The following is a 20276-nucleotide window of genomic DNA, read 5'->3' on the forward strand; positions in this document are numbered from 1 at the left end:
AGGATCCCATTCCTAGGCTGTTAGTGTTAGCTTCAGTTTAGCTCCTTTTGGTTTGGGGGCTGCTACAAGTAAAACTGTGATGAACATTTTTATGCATGCTTCTTCCCTTCATCTGGATTATATAAAATAATCTTTCAATCACATTGAAATTGCATTCTCTGAGCACCTTCAGGATATAACACATAACCTTACATTTTTTTTTTGTTTCTTTAAAAAGTACCTGTATTTGCTAGAGATTTGTGCATAGGCAGTTATGCACAAAATAAGAGGATGTGATATCTGGGATTTGCTTCAAACCCTCTAGCAAAAATGGGGGGCAGTGGGGGAGAGCCGAAACCAGACTGGTGAGATGTTGATGACTGTTAGAGCCAACCATAGATACATGGGGATTTATTCTCTACTACTGTGTCTATTTTGCTGTTTTTCCCACTTCCCTTCTTTTCGTCTCCCTTCTGGGTTTTTTGTTCTTTTCCCCGTGTTTCCTCTTGCTACTTGGTGCCCACATGCTTCCCTCTGGATTCCCAAAAGTTTTTTCTCTGGTTTAGTCACCCCTGATATCTGCTTCAGAGGTCTCTTTTCCTTTATGGGGAAACTCCAGTCCATCCATCTACACATCCAGTCAGTAACTCATTCCCATACGCACTTTGAGGCTATGTATCGGGCAACACACTGTAAAAGGTACTAACTGTAGTTACCTTCATGGTCTTTGATGTTACCAGACAGCTGTTAAGAGGAAGGCAGTCACAACTTATTTTGTACCATGAGATAAGAGACAGGCCGGTAACACTCTTGGGGATAACAGTATTTGAGAGGAGGAGCCAAGTGCCCTCTAGTTGGGTGGGCGGCATGATAAAGCACAGGGCACACTGGCAGGCAGAGCTGGGGAGAGGGTCTTCTCCTTCAGTACCTACCGCCCCCTTCCTGCCTTTTTGCTTGGTTGTTTTCAGACTTTAGGAATGTCGAACTGGAAGCTCCAATATGAGGTCGTATTTATTTAGTAAAATGGAAATTGTACCTCTTGAGATGCTGGGGATTTTTGTAACCTTTAATATAAAGCATTAAAGAGTCTCCAGTGCTCAAGGAAATTCATACTTTATGTTCATGCTGAAAAAACAAAACTCCAATAAGATGGCTTAATTTTATCTTCATTTCCCAAAGCATTAGTAGATTACAAATACTATGTGAACTAAGAGAAATCGCAGGGGGAGCATTCTGAGGTCTTTCTGATTTTAAAAGTCATGATGTATAAAAAAAAAACACAACACCCAAAAGTCAAGGTGGTTCCCGATTCTCTGAGGTTGGGACACCCAGAGGCATGACTGTGCAACCCTGTGGGTGCCTCTGTCCTGCAGGGATTGAGACTTTCCCGGAGCTCCCCACAGTTCCCTCCGCGTGATGCTACCTCTGCACTCCTCAGCTTGGACTGTATTTGCATCTATACTTGTTAGTCTCCCTGGCTGGTCTGGGAGCTTCTGTGGGATGACAAGAGTTCAGTGCCTGGAAAGCAGTTGGCCCTCAGTAAATATCAGTTGAATGCAAGACCCCCCAAAATTATTTTCTTAAAAAAAAATCCCCATCATCTTCTCCCTTATCGATTCTCCCCTGCACAGACCCCAAGATGGTCCCCTACGTTAGCCTGACTCTGAGGACCTCCTGATGAGAAAGTAAATACTTCAAAGAAACTGCCTCTGAGAGACTAAAAAAATGCAAATGATTCCCCCTAAAGGAGTGCCCACTGCAGGATGGAGACACCTGGATTCAGGCCACCCTCCATAGGCCTTTGCTACCAGCTTTCCCCTTCCAGAAACAGGATTGTTACCTTTAAACTGTGCACTGCTTCGTTTCTTTTAACAGAACTGTTCAAAGATCTCCAAACATAAGCTTGTAATTAAGACCCCACAAAAATCAATTCAGAATCTACTGTGAGCACAGCAGGTCAGCAACAAGTTTATTATTAGACTGGCAAGGTCACAGACTGGTACATGGCTAGGTGTTTGGGCCAACTTTCCTTGACTTTCTCTCCACAGGCTCCTGCTGTCAAATTTCCCTTCTGGTGTTTGCATCCATTTGCTGTGGTTGGTTTGTCTTTATGGGGGGGTGGGGGGGATGGAGTGAGGAGGGCGAAGCAAAGCAAAAGAAGTAACACGGAGTGAATGCAGGTTCCCTTAGAGCCTCTCACAGTGACTCGGGGCAATTCACCTGATCTGTGATAGTCATTTTCTCGATGTCAATATCATTAGAGGTCAGGATATCTTTTAGATAGGTCACCGTTTCTGGAGGGAGATAAGGGTTTCTCCCCAAGATCCAAACATGATCCATGTGAAAAAGCCAGACGATTGTGGTGCAGGAGTACACGAGGGCGTAGTTCTCGTAGTCGGTGGCCAGGACCCAGTATGGAGCCGACGGCATCACTGAGAACCAGAAGAGGGCGGAGTTAAGAGGGCCAGGGCAAGAGAACCTTCATCTCCAGGACCCTGGAAACCAGGGTCCTAGTTCTTCTACATGAGTGCTTCTTAACTCTGGCTTCATGTGGGAATCTTATGGGAGCTTTGAAAAATCCTAGGCCACCTCCCTCCAGGCCTGCCCAGATTCTGATGTGGAGGTGGTTGGGACTCTTGAAAGCTCCCCTGAGATTCCAGTGTGCAGCCAGAGCTCAGAGCCATCATTCTGGATCCTCCCTCCCTGGGAGCAGGTCGGTCTGCAGAAGGTGATGGTAATGGGGGGTTCTGCCGGACCCCTTAAGCTAACAGGCTGCTCTTAGCACTAGTACAAATGGGGGTACCACTTAGATAAGTGGAGTCAAGAATGCGAGGTCAGCGGCGCCTGGATGGCGCAGTCAGTCAAGCATCTGCCTTCAGCTCAGGTCATGATCCCAGGGTGCTGGGATCGAGTCCCACATCGGGCTCCCCGCTCAGCGGGGAATCTGTTTCTCCCTCTGCCTGCAGCTCCCCCTGCTTGTGCTCTCTCTCTCTGACAAATAAATAAATAAAATCTTAAGAAAAAAAGAGGATGTGAGGTCAGCGGCCCCAGGCTTTCCAAGTCTGTGCTTCCCAGCTTCCTCTAGAACCTGCCTGGGGAGGGAATTAAGGACTAATGTTGATTTGTTTGTTTTTCTTTCTGTGTGACCTTCAAAAGTTCCTCTGTTCTTAAGAATATGGTAAATCACGTGGTAACAGGTTATAAACTCTTCCTCATAAGGGGCATATAAAGATTCATTGATTGACATCTGCATAGTATCAAAAGCTCAGCATTAAAGGGTCCTTATGAAAAGAGAGGGAGGATTTACCTTCTCCATCTGAATCCAGAAACTTCCTCTATGAACTTACCTCCACAGCCATGGTCCAAGGCAAGGAAAAGTCATAGCCCACCTTGTTAAAGTTAAGTGGAAAATGAACCCACATGGGAGAAAGCTGTGTGCTGAGCCCATAAGAACAAAAGATTTGGACACGTATGCCATCGTGTGTGGTTTGCTTTCCTGGGTTTCAAGCATCCCACCTCCTCCACTCAAAAATAATCCCTCTGTTTGCCAAGTCAAACCAGAACTCAACCCTTGTGAATGACCATGAGAAGCTGCACAAAGGAGGCTGAGTGTGAGAGGTCAGAGCTTGGCTGGCCATCAAGGACCCAGCTGGGCACGAAAATAAAACAACAGGGCTAGTCCGGATGACCACCCAACAAGGTCCCTCCTCTCTCTGACTTTCTACCTGTTTATAAATATGAAAACAGAAGGACTCCTGGTGGAAAGAAGCCTGTACAAGGCTATGGGGCCCACACTGAGTGCCGTTTCTGACTTACCTTTCTAGCCCTGTTGGTGCCGGCCTGCCGGGCTCACCCATGAGAGCTTGTATTCATCAGATATCTGCTATCCGTGAATTTCCACTGCTTTGTGTGTTCCCGGCTGGACCGAGAACTCTGCCGCTCTGAGTAGCCGGGGGGGCAATATGTCTTCCAACCTCTTCTGGCAACGGCATCCTGCCCCACCTGCACACAGCCAGGCGTTCACAGGCTGTCTTCCTCCCACAGGGTCTAGCCCTCAAGACACATTTACCCAGACATTTCCTCTCAGCAAAGAAAATTGCTCTGTCGGGCGCCTGGGTGGCTCAGTTGGTTAAGCGACTGCCTTCAGCTCAGGTCATGATCCTGGAGTCCCTGGATCGAGTCCCGCATCGGGCTCCCTGCTCGGCAGGGAGTCTGCTTCTCCCTCTGACCCTCCCCCCCCTCATGTGCTCTCTCTCATTCTCTCTCAAATAAATAAATAAAATCTTTAAAAAAAAATAAAAATAAAATAAAAAAACAAAGAAAATTGCCCTGTCTCTTTATTAGGAAACTCTGACAACCTCCTACTGCTTATGGAAGACACTCCAACCCATGAACATGGCTTTTGAGGCTCTGCCCAGTCTTGTGCTCCACATACCTGCCCATCCTCTGGGCTTCTCTCTGCAGGCCTTTCCTCCTGCCATTCCTGCACTTGGGACAGCCTTTCCCATAATGTCCCCCACACCCTGGAAGACCCAGTGCAAACATCTGACCCCTCCACCAGAGTAAATCTCTTCCTCCTCTGCTTGCCCTGCCGGCAGCTCCTGCCTCTTCGAGCTCCTGTTCCGGGCTTCCTTCGGAAGGTCATGCACATGATATTTGGCCTTGCCTCCCATCCCCATCCCTCTGGGGAGTTGGGAGTCCCAGGTTTTGGTCCCAAGTCGGCCTCTAATTAGTCCAGTGACCTTGCCTCCATCATCTAGCTTTTCTGCACTTTGACTATCTTATTTGTGAAAATAAACAAGAGAAACTGACATGTACGAAGCCCCTTGCAGCTTACAGAGCATGTGCCATCTCCTTTACCTTTACGCTACCGGGCACAGAGGTGACGTTAATTGCCCGTGGTCCCATGTGCAGGCAGAACTCTTTTCATCTCCCAGCCTTCCTATCTTGGTGTATAAACTAAGAGCTTCCTCTCTGCCCCCCTGCAGGGCTTTGATGGGGGGTGGGAGGAGGGGTTCCTCTTGCAGCTGTGACTTCAGTGTCCGCCTCCTGGGTGCGGAGAGGGACCCTCGAACAATCTGGGCATTAGGAAGTCTCACATTTCTGAGCTGGCTTCTCCCGTGTCGGTATCAACAGTAAAATGAATATTTGGTGCTTTCTCTGTTGCCTGGGTCCATTCCTCAGTTAGCCTAGAGCTCAGAGGGCAAATGCCCATGATCAAATATCCCTCAGGGAACGCCACGATGTGGCGAGAAAGTGGCAGACAGAGCCAGGGCTCAAAGTTACCTTCACTCTTGTCATCTCTTGCTTCCAAGCTTTTGCACATATCAATTGTTCTGCTAATAACACCACTACTAACTACTACTAAGTACTAATTTTTCGGGCCTCCATCCCCTCTGGGAAACATGACAGGATTGGGTCTCCTACTGCTCATGCCCTTGCGCTGTTGTCTGTGCTTCCTCTATTGAAACATGGTAGTTTTACAGTAAACTGCCTGGGTACTTGTCAGTATCCACACTGGGGTGTAAGCCCCTCGGGGACAAGGGCCAGCGCTGTCTGGCTCATCATCGCATCTTCGGTGCCTAGCCCCGAGCTTGGCAAGTAGCAGGTGCTCAACAAATACTTATGTATTAAGTCACTACAGGTGACACCCAGATGTGACAGGAGTGTTCCTGCCCGGGACTCTGACTTACCATTCTAGGTAGAAAAGGCTCTAGCTTTCAGTTTGCATACATCCTATCCCTGAAACCTCCTGAGGGTAGTGAATACTTACACCAGAAGAACTTAACTCCCAGCTTGGCAGGCTCCGTAAGGTTGCCCTGGGTGGCTTCACCTTCAATTTGGTTCACGGTTCCATCAGATCTGTAATGAGTTAAAACAAAACAAAACACCTTAACTCATTGGAAGCCAAAAATCAATGAAAGGCAAGATGTGTAACACTAAAGGACCAGGACACCAAGACTGTGATTGATGGTTAGGAAGGCTCTGTCCCGTTTCCTTTGTCACTGTCTCAGACCAAGCGGAGGAAGATGGCCTTGGAGTGATAAGAAGCAACAACTGAAATGCTCCAGGACCAGATAATATGTTAGGCCCTTGCCCGTTAGGCCTGTTTTTCGAGTCTTGCAAGGCCATTTCCTGCTCTCAGTCTCCAGAGGGGTGGGAGTAAAAGAGAAGAGAAAAACAAACAAACAAAACAACCTAATACACTAAGAAGATTTGCTTCTTTAAAAATGAGAATGAACCAAAGGAAAAAAACAAGGACTGCTGTGATTACTAGAAGTCTGGAGATCTGAAAGCTTTCCCTGCTCTTGGGGCCTCAGGGACATCAGTCCCATAAAGGCGTTCATACGCCTGAGCTCTGAGACCCCTAGCCAGTCCTGCAAAGCTTCTGACTGAGTGCAGGAGGTTTTGACACAAGTCAGGTAAAACAGCAGCGAGGAAACATTTGTGATTCTCAGAAACTTAGTTAAATGTGAAGAAACGCACATCTTACACCGAATGCCACCTTACACATACAATTGGTCATTTCTTTCTTAGTGGTTTATAAAATGGTGGTGTGTCTTAAAAGTGATGGTCTTAGATTGGATGAAGTACTTTCACTCTTTTGAAGGGAGCTGACTCCATTTCCGAGTGACGTGCTACGACCCCGGGGACCTCGGGGACAGGGAAAAGGCCTAGGGATGCACCGAAGGAGGGTGCTCACACATCACAGTGCTCTTCCGAGGAAGCTGACGGAGGACCAGCCCATTCACCACTCCTCAAGGGGCAAACTAAAACTAGAGCAATTGCGTGTGTTAGAAAGTCGGTAAGCTATGGTGACTGGCGATCGATGTCCCAGAAACCAGACAATAAGCAACAGGTAAGGACGGATGGCAAATGTACTCTGATGCTGCTGGATGCAGAGTCTGTCATCAGGTAGGGCTGGAGACCAGGCCCTGCGCTGTCCCCTGGAACTCAGCTGGGAAGACAGGAAGATGGTCCCTTTTCATTTGCATACAGTTGCTTAGCAACAAACCAGACTCCTCTCAACAGACTTTCCCCCCTTCCTTCATCATTTATGTTTTGTCCAGAACAGTTTTCAAAACACCAGTCTCTGATCATAAACTCACACTTTGTTCATGGAAAAAATACACTTGTATTTTCAAGGGTAGCTCCAGATGAACGGAATAGGCTGTATTTATTAAATGATTACTCCACACCAAACACTAAGCGATTTACACGTGTTACCTCATCCAACGCTCACAAAGCCCTGTGGAGGGAGGTTCTATGATTATTTCCATTTTACAGAGAGGAAACAGAGGCTTCGAGAATGATCATAACTCACTGAAGATCACATCGTTAGTATTTGACAACCAGGATTTGAAACGGGGCAGCCTAACTCCCAAGCCTGAGCCCTTCAGCTCCGAGCCCGGTGCCAACTGCTCTAGCTCTCAAATCCCCTGACCCTGGCTAAGAGCAGCTTGCTGAGACTCTGCGCTGCGTCTCCGCCCATCCTGCAGTATCCCGAAAGGAAAACCACACCCCTCCCTGAACCAGCAAACTTTTCTCCGTGTGCCCTTGTATTTTAAACAGACGTGACCCTACATGCGGAGCAACCTAATACTCAGGACACAGTTCAAGAGGACTCCCTGCCAGCTCCACAGGACAGTCCAAAGACTCTCATGGGTTTGGGGATCTGTGTCATTGTTTGACTCTTGGCCACGGAATGGGACAAAATATTTGAAATGAGGTCATCGCAACTTTAGATGGGCGCCTGCCTCCCAATCCTTGTAGCCCTTCCTGGGCTCTAAAATAAGCTGGTTTTCTCTTTACAGGCCCTTAAGATTTTTACTTTGTTTCTATGACGTATGCAGGGCCAGGGAGTCACCCCACTGTGTCTTGGCTCACAGGAAGCTTAGTGGATAAGAGGATGGCCACACAAAGTGTCTGGGAGCCTGAGTAAATTCCAGGCTGGGGTGTGGTTGTTTTCTTGGAGTTGAACACAGTTCTCAGATCCTGTAGGGAACAGGAAGGACAACCCCTCATCCCCAGCCTTCCTTTCATGTGTCCTCTGTCCTCTTCCCCAGTTCACTTCTCCCCGGGCTTGAATCTCAGCGTTGTTGCTTATAAGCTGTGTGGCCCTTGGGCACATTACCTCTCTGTACTTCAGTTTTTCTCATCTAGAAAAGTGGGGTTAATAATAGTCCCTACCCCAGGGTCGCTGTGGGGATTGTATAGTCCCTACCCCAGGGTCGCTGTGGGGATTAAATGAATACGTATATTCATTTACATGTACATACATAGAGGTCCACACGTGTATACATACACATACAGAATAGTGCCTTGCACATAGGAAATGCTTAATATTTGTTACTATCATTTATTGTTGCTCTTATCTTTATTGATGGAAGGTGGCTAGGAGCACTTTCTGGGGCTTTTTTGAAGTTTATGTGTGCTTTCTAAAGTATGAATTTTTGTATCAAATAGAAATCCATTAGAAGCCGTCAGTAATAGAAAAGTAGACTTCTACAGACTATCCTGTTCACATAAACTAGAGTGGGACTATGTCTGTAATAGTCAAAGCTGCCTGGAGATGGAATAAATTGTCATGGAAGGCGATGAGCAACCATCAGTTCCTGGAAGGATTCAAGCAGAGCTGGATGTCCTCTGTCAGTAGATAATGTACAAGGGCTTCTCTCTTGGTTTGGAGATCAGATGAGAAGGTCGCCCCTGTCCTTTGCTATGAGAGTATCTATTTCGCAATGAGAGCAGGAACCCCGCAGTTTGGATTCCTGTTGAGTCCCTAGTGCCTTTCACAGGGAGTACACATACAACAGTAACATAATACTCACAAGGAGTACACAATACAGTAAGTACACAATACAGTAAGATGTTCAGCAAGTAGTCTTGCAAATAAATGAGTGGCTTCTAGTCCCCACGATCCCGCCTGCCAAAAGTTTTCATCTCAGGACCTGCTGTGAGCAGGAGTGCAGACCCAGCCACATCGGCATCCCCGCTGAACCAGACTGCAAGGACACCCGGTCATCCCAGGACAGCTATCTGCAGGCTGGCTCCAGGGCTGTGTTGCTTTTGAAACCACAGCCACTCACCTCAACTCCTGGTTTACCACTTTGATGTTTCCGTTTTCCATTAGCGAGTAGTTGGCTTGGATGCAACTTCCCTTCTCAAAGCTCACTGGGATCTTCTCAATTTCGTACCATCGTCCAAGATACTGCAGAGATAACAATAAGCAGAGAAAACCCTGTGGCTCTCTGGGAACCTGCAAACTCTTCCCTATTGTTGTCTTTTAGAGCAGAGCCCTTTCCCGGGGAAACCAAGCAAAATGGGCTGCATTGTTCACAACATCAACTGAGCAAGATATTGATTCAAAGGAGAGTAAGTGAATCGGATGTGCAGGCATTGGTCAAATGCCACATCTTATTCCTAAAGTGCTCTTTATTTAGATATGCTGTCAGTTGCCCCTCCAGCGAAAATCTATGTGAAATTCTAGACTCTATAAAAGAGAGGGAGCAGTCCAGATGATGTAAGATGCCACCTCAAATATTTTGTGATTCTACGAGGCATCTTTGAATTGTGTGCAAAGTCAGATATGTTCACTGTGGGGGACTGGGACTCCAGAGTTGGTTGAATTCTCCTCATATGACCCCGGACAGGGAGCTGGTCACAAAGGCTTTTGGCAGGTGATCAGGAGTTAGAAGACTGGTATCATTCTTCCACTGGGGGCTTGGTCTCAGTTCATACCTTCGTGCACAGAGTCAGCCTTAAAGGAAGTGTGCAACAGAGTGCGTGAGGGTGAGGGGAGACAGGTGTTTTCATGCTTCCATGCATTGCCTTGCATGGAGACTACTCCAATTTACAACCTTCACGGGAGGTAATTTGGCAATTATCTAGCAAAGCTGAAAATGCATATAGTGCGTATATGAGGTTATTTGTTGTGGTACTATATGTAAGAACTAGACAGGAAACTAGAGTCTAAGTGAGCATTAGTAGGGGACCTGAGTCCATAAATGATGGCACGTTCATACAATGGAATGTTATACACCCTCTCTTAAAGGAGTCATATGCAATTATCTCCAAGATACATTCAATGGAAAAAGAGCTGGGTGAAAAACGGAGTATATGGAAAAATGGGGAGAAAGGTTATTATATTCATTTTCTATTGCTGCTGTAACAAATTACCACAAGCTTACAACACAAATTTATGGTCTCACAGTTCTGTTCATCACAGTTCCGTACATCAAGTGAGCTGGGTTAAAATCAAGGTGTTGGCAGGGCTGTGTTCCTTTCTAGAGGCTCTAAAGAACTCTGTCTTTTTGCCTTATCCAAGTTCTAGAGGCCACCCATATTCCTTGGTTGGTGAACCCCTTCCTCCATGTTCAGAGCCAGCAAAAGCGGGAGAGATCCTTCTCACATTGCACCTCTCTGACTCTTGTTCCATCATCACGCCTCTCTGACCACAGCTAGGGAAGGTTCTCTGCCTTCAGTGATTAGACTGGGCCCACTGGATAAACCGGGCCACTCTTGCCATCTCCAAGTTTATAACTTTCATCACATCGGCAAAATCCCCCTTCCCGTGGAAAGTAGCATATTCACAGGTTCCAGGGATCAGGGTGTGTACATCATTCTGCCTACTGCATTTATGTATGTATATGTGGATGTATACATTATCTCCCAAAAGATACACAATGAACTGTTTTTACTGGCTGCTACTAGGGAGGGACACTGAGGTAGGAAGGAAACAGGGGTAGGAGAAAAACTTTTCATCGAATGTTCCTTGGTACATTTAGAATTTTGAACCATGTGGATATATTTACTTAGTCAAAATATTAATTCAAAGTATTTTAGAAATTTAAAAATGTATTATTCAACAAAGGAAAATCAGAGATGCCCTCACCTTCAAAAAAGTCACTTTGAACTGAGAGTGTACTGCAAACAGGGGGCAGTATTGCTCCAGTCACATGGCTGTTTGCTCAAATATATACCCACGTTTATGACATAAAGTTCCACTCATTTATTAAAGCATATCTTTCACTTAAAACCACTGAAATTGACATTCATTTAAAGCACCCAAAAATAAGGTTAGAGGTCATTTGGTTTCCTAGGCATCCTCAAAAAAAGCTCCATTTTATACAGATCATTTAAAAGAGTTCTATTATTGTTAAGGTGACTTTAGTGCTCCACAATTAAAACTGAGGAAGCATGATTTTCCAGAAAAGAGGAAACTCAGAGGTGGAAGATTGCTTTTCATGTCATGCTCCCTTATAATTTTAAAATATTTTTGTGAAAGCCCTTTCATGGTTTTGGGTCTGTTTCTCTATCCACATAAGGAGAATGCAACGTGTAAAAAGAATCTTGGAGGGGCGCCTGGGGTGGCTCAGCCGGTTGGGCTTCCGACTCTTGATTTTTGGCTCCGATCATGATCTTGGGGTTGTGGGATTGAACCCGGATTGTGGAGCCTGCTTGGGATCTTCTCCCTTTCCCTCTGCCCCTCCCTGCTTGTGCGCACACGTGCGCTCTCTCTCTCTCTCTCAAAAAAAAAAAAAAAAAAAAAAGGAAAGAAAGAAAAAAAAGGGAAAGAAAAAAGAATCCTGGAAAGGAAGAAGTAAAACTCCCTTTATTTGCAGATAACATGATTTTGTAATAGAAAATCCTAAGGAATCGACACACACAAAAACTATTAGAACTAATAAATGAAATCAGCTAGGTTAAATGATACAAGATCAATATACAGAAATCAAATAGCTTTCTACACTTACACTGAACACTGTAAATTATGAAAATTCCATTTACAATAGCAGCAAAAGAATAAAATACTTATGAATAAATTTAACCAAAAAACGCAAAACTTATACTCTGAAAAATACAAAACGTTGTTGAAAGAAATTAAAGAAGACCCAAGAGTAAATGGAAAGATAACCTATGTTCATGGATTAGAAGGCTCAAAATTATTAAGATGACAATATTCTCCAGACTGATCTAGATTCAGTGCAGTATTTATAAAAGAGAAATACAAACAACTCTGCTTCTTTGCAGAAATTGACAGATCCTAAAAGTCGTATGGAAATGCAAAGGACCCAGAATAGTCAGAAGAACAAAACTGGAGGCCTCAAATATTCTAATTTCAAAACTTACTACAAAGCTATAGTAATCAATACTGTATAGCACTGGCATAAGGATAGATGTATAGAACAATAGAATAGAATTGAGAGTCCAAAAAAACTCTTGCATATTTATGGCCAATTGATTTTCAACAAAGATGCCAAGATTATTTGATGGGGAAAGAACAGTCTTTTCAACAAAGAGTTCTGGGACAACTGAATATCCAATATCAAAGTTTCACATCAATAAAGTGAAAAGACAATCCACAGGATGTGGGAAATATTTGCACATCCAATATCTGATAAGAGACTTGTATCTAAACATATAAAGAACTCTCAGCTCAATAATTAAAAGATAAATAACCCAAGTAAAAGATGGGCAAAGGACTCAGACATTTCTCCAAAGAAGATAGACAAATGGACAATAAACACATGAAAAGATGCTCAACGTCATTAACCATCAGAGAAATGCAAATCAAGACCACAATGAGATTCCACTTCGTGCCCACTAAAATTTTAAGGACTATAATCAAAAAAGATGGCAATAACAAGTGTGGGCAAAGATATGGAGAAATTGGTGTGAGACACTGCTGGTGGGACTGTAAAATGGTGATGCAGTTCTTTTGGAAAACAGTCTGGCAGTTTCTCAAAAAAGTTAACGTGGAGTTACCATATGACCTAGCAATTCTCCTCCTAGGTATATGCCCAGGAGAACTGAAAATATATGTCCACAAAAAAACTCCCACAAAAATAAACACACAAAAACCGTGTACATGAATGCTTATAGCAGCATTATTCCTGATAGTTGAAAGTGTAAACAACCCAAATGATGAACAGATAAATAACATGTGGCGTTATCTATGCCGTAGAATATTATTTGCCAATGAAAAGAAATGAAGTACGGATACATAGTACACTATGGATGAGCCTTGAAAATACTATGCTGAGTAAAAGAAGTCAGTCACAAAAGACCACACATTGTATGATTCCACGTCTATGAAATGTCCAGAATAGGCAAATTCATAGAGACAGGTTGCCTGGGGCAGGGAGGGGCGAGGGGGAAATGGAGAGTGACTGTTTATGTGTAGGGATGAGGAAAATACTCTAAAATTGATTGTGGTGATGGTTTCATAACTCTGTGATTATACAAAAAAAACATTAAAACATTGAAAGTGAACTTTAAAACAGGTGAATGATATGGTATATGAATTATATTTCAATAAAACTTTTTTAAACATCCCGCTTTATTCTTCAAAAGACTTTTGTAAATATAGATCAATTATAATTTTCAAAGTGTCTTGGGATTTTTTACCCCCAAATTGAAATATAATTCAAATTCCCTGGATTTTTTCTGGAAAGTCTCCTGTGGCTCAGCAGGGTTACCTCAATAAAGGGACCAGCCCGTAATAGTTTTGGAGTAAGTCAATGTAAACTGTACTGTGTGTCTCCTTCCTACCTCCCCTGTGTGACTCTCTATTGATGGTGCTCCTTCCCCACAGCCCACGGGCTCTGAGCTCTCTTCCCTCACTCCTCTACCTACTCCGTCCCCTGAGAGGTCCCAACACTCATTCACACTGAGGAGGGAGTGACTGGTAACAATTTTAATGTTACCCATCATGAGTACAGCCTCTTAAAAAAGATCCAAAGTTTCCGCTAAGGAGAAAATGTCTTAAGAGGGAGATTCTAGGCATGAGTTCGCAGCAACGGAAGCCATTTCGTGTTACCCAGTCGCTGCCTCGGCAGTTCCCTGCGTGTATATATGTACACATATGCACAGTAAGGCTGGGCCTGATCCCACAAAGAAAAACCACATATGGGAGATCCGGTTATATTGGTATCTTTTTAGCGCAGGGAACAAAAAAGCCTCTTGGGGGAGTTCTGTCTTCTTCTAGGCCCTGCGTGAGGAATCCGTGGCTGTCCTGCCCAGTGGCGAAGCCTGGTTTTGAATCCCACTCTGCAGTGATTAGCCGGGTGACCTGGGTCGGTGATGAGCTGTGTGACATTGAGCTTCTTCATCCGTAGAATGCAGATAATAGCTCCGGAACAGCTGCTGCCCATGAACTAACTGCCCCATGTCCTCTCAGCCTAGCTGGGTTCACCTCGGCCACCGTGGACAATTCCCACACACCACCAGCTACCCACCTTGAGCCCATGCCTCCCCCTCTGCCGGAAGGCCTTGCCAGCACCATGGGAATACCCACAGCCCGCTCACGTCCCTCCGTGCGACAATCTGAGGAGCATTCTACACATTTCCTCAGAGGATCCCCAGCAGGACGGAACCCTGTTGTTAACAGTGTTACTGTCGAGAAATGCATCCTTTATTGCTGTCCTGCTTCTCTGTCCCTTCCCCACATGCCCACGGTGCTTCCTGGGATCATCTTCCCCAAACCCTCTGCTCCCCAGTTCTTGCCTCAGAGTCTGCTTTGGGGGATCCCCCAATAGGATAAGTACCTACCCCAAGGCTTGCTGTGGGACTCAAAGCAGAATACTCACACTGAAGCCTAGAGGATGGTTATTCAAACCAATAGGAGGTTAGCCTTTTACCGCACCTTATTCACATCAAAATCCTTCTGCACTGGAGGGCTCGGGCATTTCCCAAGGTGGAAGGCTTGTCCGTCCACCGCACTGAAGAGGCCGACCAGCACGGAAAGCAGCAGCTCCCTCACCATCTTGGGGCTGAGGATGGAACCTGGAGTTCAGAGAAACAAAGCAGCTCTGGTCGTTCTGGGCCTCCCGAGGACACGCAGTCACCAGGGGATAATTTCTGGGGACCTCTTTGGGGACCTTCCCCTAAGCCTTTGCAACAGTCACGCTGCAGGGTCACCTGAGTCAATGGTGCTGTGAGCCCTTCCACCCCCGGGAGCCTCTCCAGACCTTTTGTCCCTCCAGGAGAGCACACTCTGCCTGGTGTTGGAGCTCGTTGGATTTATTTTGCAACTGCTCCCTCCCAAGTATGCATTTTTCAAGGATGGACACTCCCAGAACCTGGCAGTGTCAGGCACAGTCCAGACTTGTTGATGGAGAGAAACAGTGTGGGGTGGGGGTAGGCAAAGGGGGAGGTGGAAGCTATTGAGTGAACCATGCAAGAGAAAAAAGATGAACATAAATCGTGCATGACATTTAGTGTCTTATGAGAGTCGTAAGAGAAATGCCTCCCTGATCCACACCCCACACCCCTACCCCATCTTGGGGGGCTGTTTACCAACTCAGGAGTAAGCCTGAGACCTGAACAGGCAGCCGCGTGCTGGGAACCCCACGGTCACCCCAAATGGGTTTGAATGCGGGCTTTGCCACATACTAAGTATACCGGTGTCCAGTTCACACTTTAGCTTCCTGGTCTATTAAGTGGGAATAACAATCATACCAACCTCATGAAGTTTTGCGAGAATTAAATGAGATGCTACAGAGAGAGCATTTAGGGTGGTGTGGGACACAGAGAAAATGCTTCATAAATGCTAGTTGTTGTTAGCATGAAAAGCAGAAACAACTAGTTATTTCCTGAATTTCTCTTTGGACCTCTGTTGGGGATATCTTCCATAGATGTGCATTTATTATTATTTTTTTTTAGTTGAATAGACAGGGACACAGATGTGCATTTAGCTAGAGGCGGGCCAGCAGCTGGCAACGGGCATTTTGGCCCAAGCGCCCTTCCCTGCTTCTTGCCCTGACTGTTCTCTTCCGTGTGACTCCTTGACTGTGGCTCCACAGGAGCTATTTCCAGCTCCTTGCCTTTCTCCCTGCAAAGGAGAGGACTGAATCAATGCAAGCAAAATGTTCTCAGATCTGAGCATTTAAAAGGAGGTGTCATAACAGGATTAATTATAACCACTTCACTATGGTTAAACCTCCAAATAACCTTTAATAATCGATAGCTTTTCTTCTGGAGGTTTCGTTGCTCCGTTTTCAAAGGAACAGTTACGTGACGAGTAAAGCTGCCAGCCGGGGATGGTGGTGGCGGGCTGGTGGTTGAGTCTCCCTTGAGCAAGCCAAGTCGGTGGTAGGACCCCACCTCCTCTGAGAATCCATCTCCCATCAGCTCCTACCACCACGTAAACAACACCTGTCTTTTAACCTTTTGGGAGATGATGGAATTGCCTGAACTGACACAAATTTGCATCCATCTCCAAGAAATTCTTAGAACCATGGAGCTCTACTCTTGGCCCTCAGCAGGCTCCAAGCTCAGTGCCTTGCCCAGAAGATCTCACCTCAAAGGATGGTCACACATTATGCACATTCTACAGGGTCCCCCAAACTGGCAGGACTTGAGAGGTCCTTTACCCACCCTCCAAGCCCCCTACACATGGGAAGCTGAGTGCCAGAAGGGGCAGAGAGCTGGGACTCGGGGGCCGTTGCCAACTGTCCGTCCTGCAGCGACCTTGAATCATGCTGCCTTCTGTACACCGCCTTTGGTGGCTTTCCATAAACACCTCCCTCTGCAACCTCGATGAGCCTCATTTCACCAAGTGACAGTTACACCAAAAGCCAGTTCCCTGTCTTACTCTGACAAATATTAAAAAATGTTCTATTGTGGGCTGAAACATCTGCTTTAGCTCTGTATGAGGATTTCAGAGCTAATTCTTACCCTTGCTCGCATCTTTTCCAAAGATGCTTCTTTCTTGCCGTCGTTTTATTCCTATGGTTAAAACTTTTTGTAGAGAGAAAGGGTTGATGGCATCCACAGTTTCTTTTCCAGGCCCCTCCCATTCTAGTTCACTCCACACTTCCTGAGCACCTTCTGAAGGGGAGGCAAGAGGGAGAGGGCTCGGAGACAAGAGGAGCAAAGTAAAGCCATTTCGGCTTTAAGCTGACCCTTTAACCTAAGAGTCGGCAGGTCGTAAAAAGAGTTAACAAGATCCGACTCACGGAAGACCACAAGACCCCTCCGGCAGTAAAAGCCACAAAGGTCCAACATTCTTAAAATTGCTCCCTGCAGGTAATTTCATGATCCTAAAACAATGGAAAAACACACCACCCAATGTAAATGATAAACCCAAAGTTAAAGAGTGAGCCCCTCCCTATATGGTTAGCTAATTTAAAAAACCGTATAAAATCCTTTATTAGAGGCAAAGGGGAGTCCTCTTTCTCAGTTGGAAGGAGAGACTGCTACTTTGTGAGGTAGCTGCTTTCTTCTATACTTCATAAATCTTTGTCCCTTTCTCTCAATGGCTTGCCCTTGAATTCTTCCCCGTGCAAGGCCAAGAACCCTCTTGGCGATGGGCCTGAGGCCCTCCCTCTGGGGCCTCGGCCCCAACCCGCATCAGAGGTAAGTCACATTATTAACATATACCTGTGAACTTGGCTATGTGTGACCTGTATGTTTGCATCATCTTCTAATACTAATAGGAAGACTGTCTTAATGAGGGGAGTTTACATATTTTAAAAATAAATATAATTTAAATGCTCTTTTAACTGAATATGAAATTATTTCATAAGAAGTCCACTAAGGTTATGGTGCACCCACCCTGGGCCAGCACTGACTCTGTGAACTGATACCTCTTGAGGATACTCACACTCACTGAACTTCCCCATGGAGAAGCCCTGGCCTCAGTATATTGAGCGGGCCCCACCCTGTGCCACCACCATACCCTACCTGTTAGGGTCCTGCACTGACATTCTCTTTGCCCTCAGTGCTGTTAATGAGCCCAGGTTACTTCCCGCGAAGCTCTGAAGCCAGAGCTTACTCACACCAGGTCTCCTCGGAGCCTGTTCTCCTAACACCTGAGTATTAGTGAGGACATAGTCCCTGCTTCCAAAGAGCAGCCGATCATTAAGGACTAGATTTTTAGATTTCACGTGATAAAACAAAATACATTTCCACAAGCAAATGGGTCTAAAAAACCCATGTAGCTATTGAATCTAACAAGAAAATATGTCTTCTGAAGAAAACAGGTTTGTACCATATTGTTAAATGCATTTCCTATTCACAGGATTAATTCTAGCTCACTTTCCAGTTAATTTTACTGTAGCACACCGGTGGATGACAACTCCCCGAGAACTCATCTAGTCCAGTATTGGTGTAGGGAAGATTTTCTTCTTGTCTGTATAGCATGCAAGAGGGTGCCCTGTGCAAGCAGAAGACTTGGAGATGAGTCAACATGGGGTTGGCACCCCAGTCTGGTATCTGTTGGCAGTCTTCTCTTAGACTTGTGGTTTGGGATCGCGGAACCTCAGCTGCATCGTCTGAAAATGGCATGAATAGTATCTACCTTGTAAGGATGCTTGAGGAAAAATGAGACCAAATTTGCCAAGCAGCTGCTACAAACCCTCCATCCTGTTAGTTACTATTTTGAGCCGAAAAGGGGGCAGTGAAAAGCCAAGACTGCCTCTAGTTCAAGCATCATTCATCATAAATGAAAATTAAAACCACAGTACGTACCTTTTTTGTCAAGATGAAGGCAGTTTCCACATGCAAACTCATCCAATTTAGGATTCGTTCTCTTGTTGACTGGCTTCTCCCAAGCTATTTTATAAGCTTCATAGGGTCATTGATGTTTACTTTTAATGCCTGCCACACCCCCTCCAGCTCAGGAAGGCTGGCCTAAAAGCTTAGCTCTGTACCAAACACAGAGATGGGATGTTTTGTCCGTTTCCCTCCCCCAATTTCCTTCACAGCTGCTCCCTGCAAAAGAAACAATGAGATACTGTGTGTGTGTGTGGATGTGAGAGAGAGACAAAGACAAAGTGCATTTCTTTCAAAACATCTTTTTTGCTCTGTGGGTTTTCTAATTTAATTTTCTCAGTCAGAATGCACTTTTAAGTTCCAGCAAGATGAGTTGCAACATGTTTTCGAGCATCTGGTATTTATTTTTCATTTTTGTGTAAATGAAAAATCAACAATCTCATTTCCTGACATGGAGCATGAATTCCATCCCATGTGGTCTCTGGCCTGGAATGTGGCTCAGGCAACAGGGTGAAAGTTAAGAATTACAGGTGGCTTTTTTTGTGATCCTGGGGAAGCCACCCACTTCTCTGAGTCTCGGGCTCCCCACGGTGAGGTAGGGACTGTCATTTCTGTCTCTGCCAGAGCTCAGCGTACAGGGGAGATGACCAGTTGGGAAAGAGCTGGGGCTAAGAGCTGAGAATGCCAAAGGTGTATCTTGCGCAGCTTCTCGCTCCCGACGGCTCATCCCCTCCCAGCTGCATATTCTCCGTGGCCTCTTCCTGCCTGGGGTAGAAGTGGACTTAAGTCGCTCATTCCACAGAGATGGGGCTGGGCCTCATCCCTCTCGGTGGAATGAGCAGCTTTGAATCTTAGGACTTAGATTCAGTGCCTTCGTGATAAGGCAGGAGGTGTTTTTAGGGGCACGTAGATAAGACAGTACCTTTGTAGGAGACTTCAATTCCCAAATAAAATGCATTCTCCAATTTCTAAGCAATAGAGAGAAATTTATAGCACTAGGCCTTATACACATGAAAATAACAACAGCAGCAACAAAAGCGAATCCTTGACATAGCAGACCCTGTGAGACAGAACAGGAGAAGTTCTGATTTCCGTTCAGGCCCTGACTTGCTGGGTCCCTCAGTGCTCTGCTGGCTCTTGCCCTCTCTCCTCCCGCGTCCTTGCTCAAATGTTACTTCCTTTAAAAGGCCTTCCTGACCTTTGAAAAATAGTGCTCTTGTCACTACTACTTTGCCTGCTTTATTATATCCTTGTTAGAGCTTTACCTGAAATTATACCCCTGATTCGATGTATTTTTTGCTTCTTGTGTTTCCCCACTAGTATATAAGCAACACGAGTGCAGAGAATTTGTCTCTTTGACTCCCTGCTGTACCCCCCGGTGCAAGAACACATTATAAGCACTCAATAAATAAATTGAACGGAAGGGATCTACCTATTCAAAGAATTTACTGAGGGGCGCCTGGCTGTGGAGAGTGTGACCCTTGATCTGGGGGTTGTGAATTCCAGCCCCATGTTGGATGTAGAGATTACTTAAAAAAGAACAAAAACATTTTTGGGGGTCTGGCTGGCTCAGTCTGTACAGCATGTGACTCTTAATCTCAGGGTTGTTAGTTTAAGCCCCACATTGGGCATGGAGCCTTCTTTAAAAAAATAAATAAAAAAGAATTTACTGAGAATTCTAAGGTCTGCAAAAGGAACTAGAGGTAATTAAGAGACTCTTATTTGAGGGCGCCTGGGTGGCTCAGTTGGTTAAGCGACTGCCTTCGGCTCAGGTCATGGTCCCAGAGTCCTGGGATCGA

General features: G+C 45.5%; 1 protein-coding gene across 1 annotated transcript; it reads right to left on the reverse strand.

Moving 5' to 3' along the window:
* Positions 1-1909: 1909 nt before the first annotated feature.
* APOD (apolipoprotein D) lies at positions 1910-18625 on the reverse strand. The gene is made up of 5 exons (XM_031030669.2): positions 18454-18625; positions 14627-14766; positions 9069-9190; positions 5753-5841; positions 1910-2411 (listed from the first exon to the last, which is right to left on the reverse strand). The coding sequence occupies exons 2-5, from the start codon at positions 14744-14746 to the stop codon at positions 2176-2178; spliced, it is 567 nt and encodes a 188-aa protein (XP_030886529.1). The 5' UTR covers positions 14747-14766; positions 18454-18625; the 3' UTR covers positions 1910-2175.
* Between the last annotated feature and the right edge of the window lie 1651 nt (positions 18626-20276).

The sequence above is a fragment of the Leptonychotes weddellii genome, chromosome 1, assembly GCF_054177405.1.
Source record: "Leptonychotes weddellii isolate Sample4059 chromosome 1, ASM5417740v2, whole genome shotgun sequence".
Classification (NCBI taxonomy): Eukaryota; Metazoa; Chordata; class Mammalia; order Carnivora; family Phocidae; genus Leptonychotes; species Leptonychotes weddellii.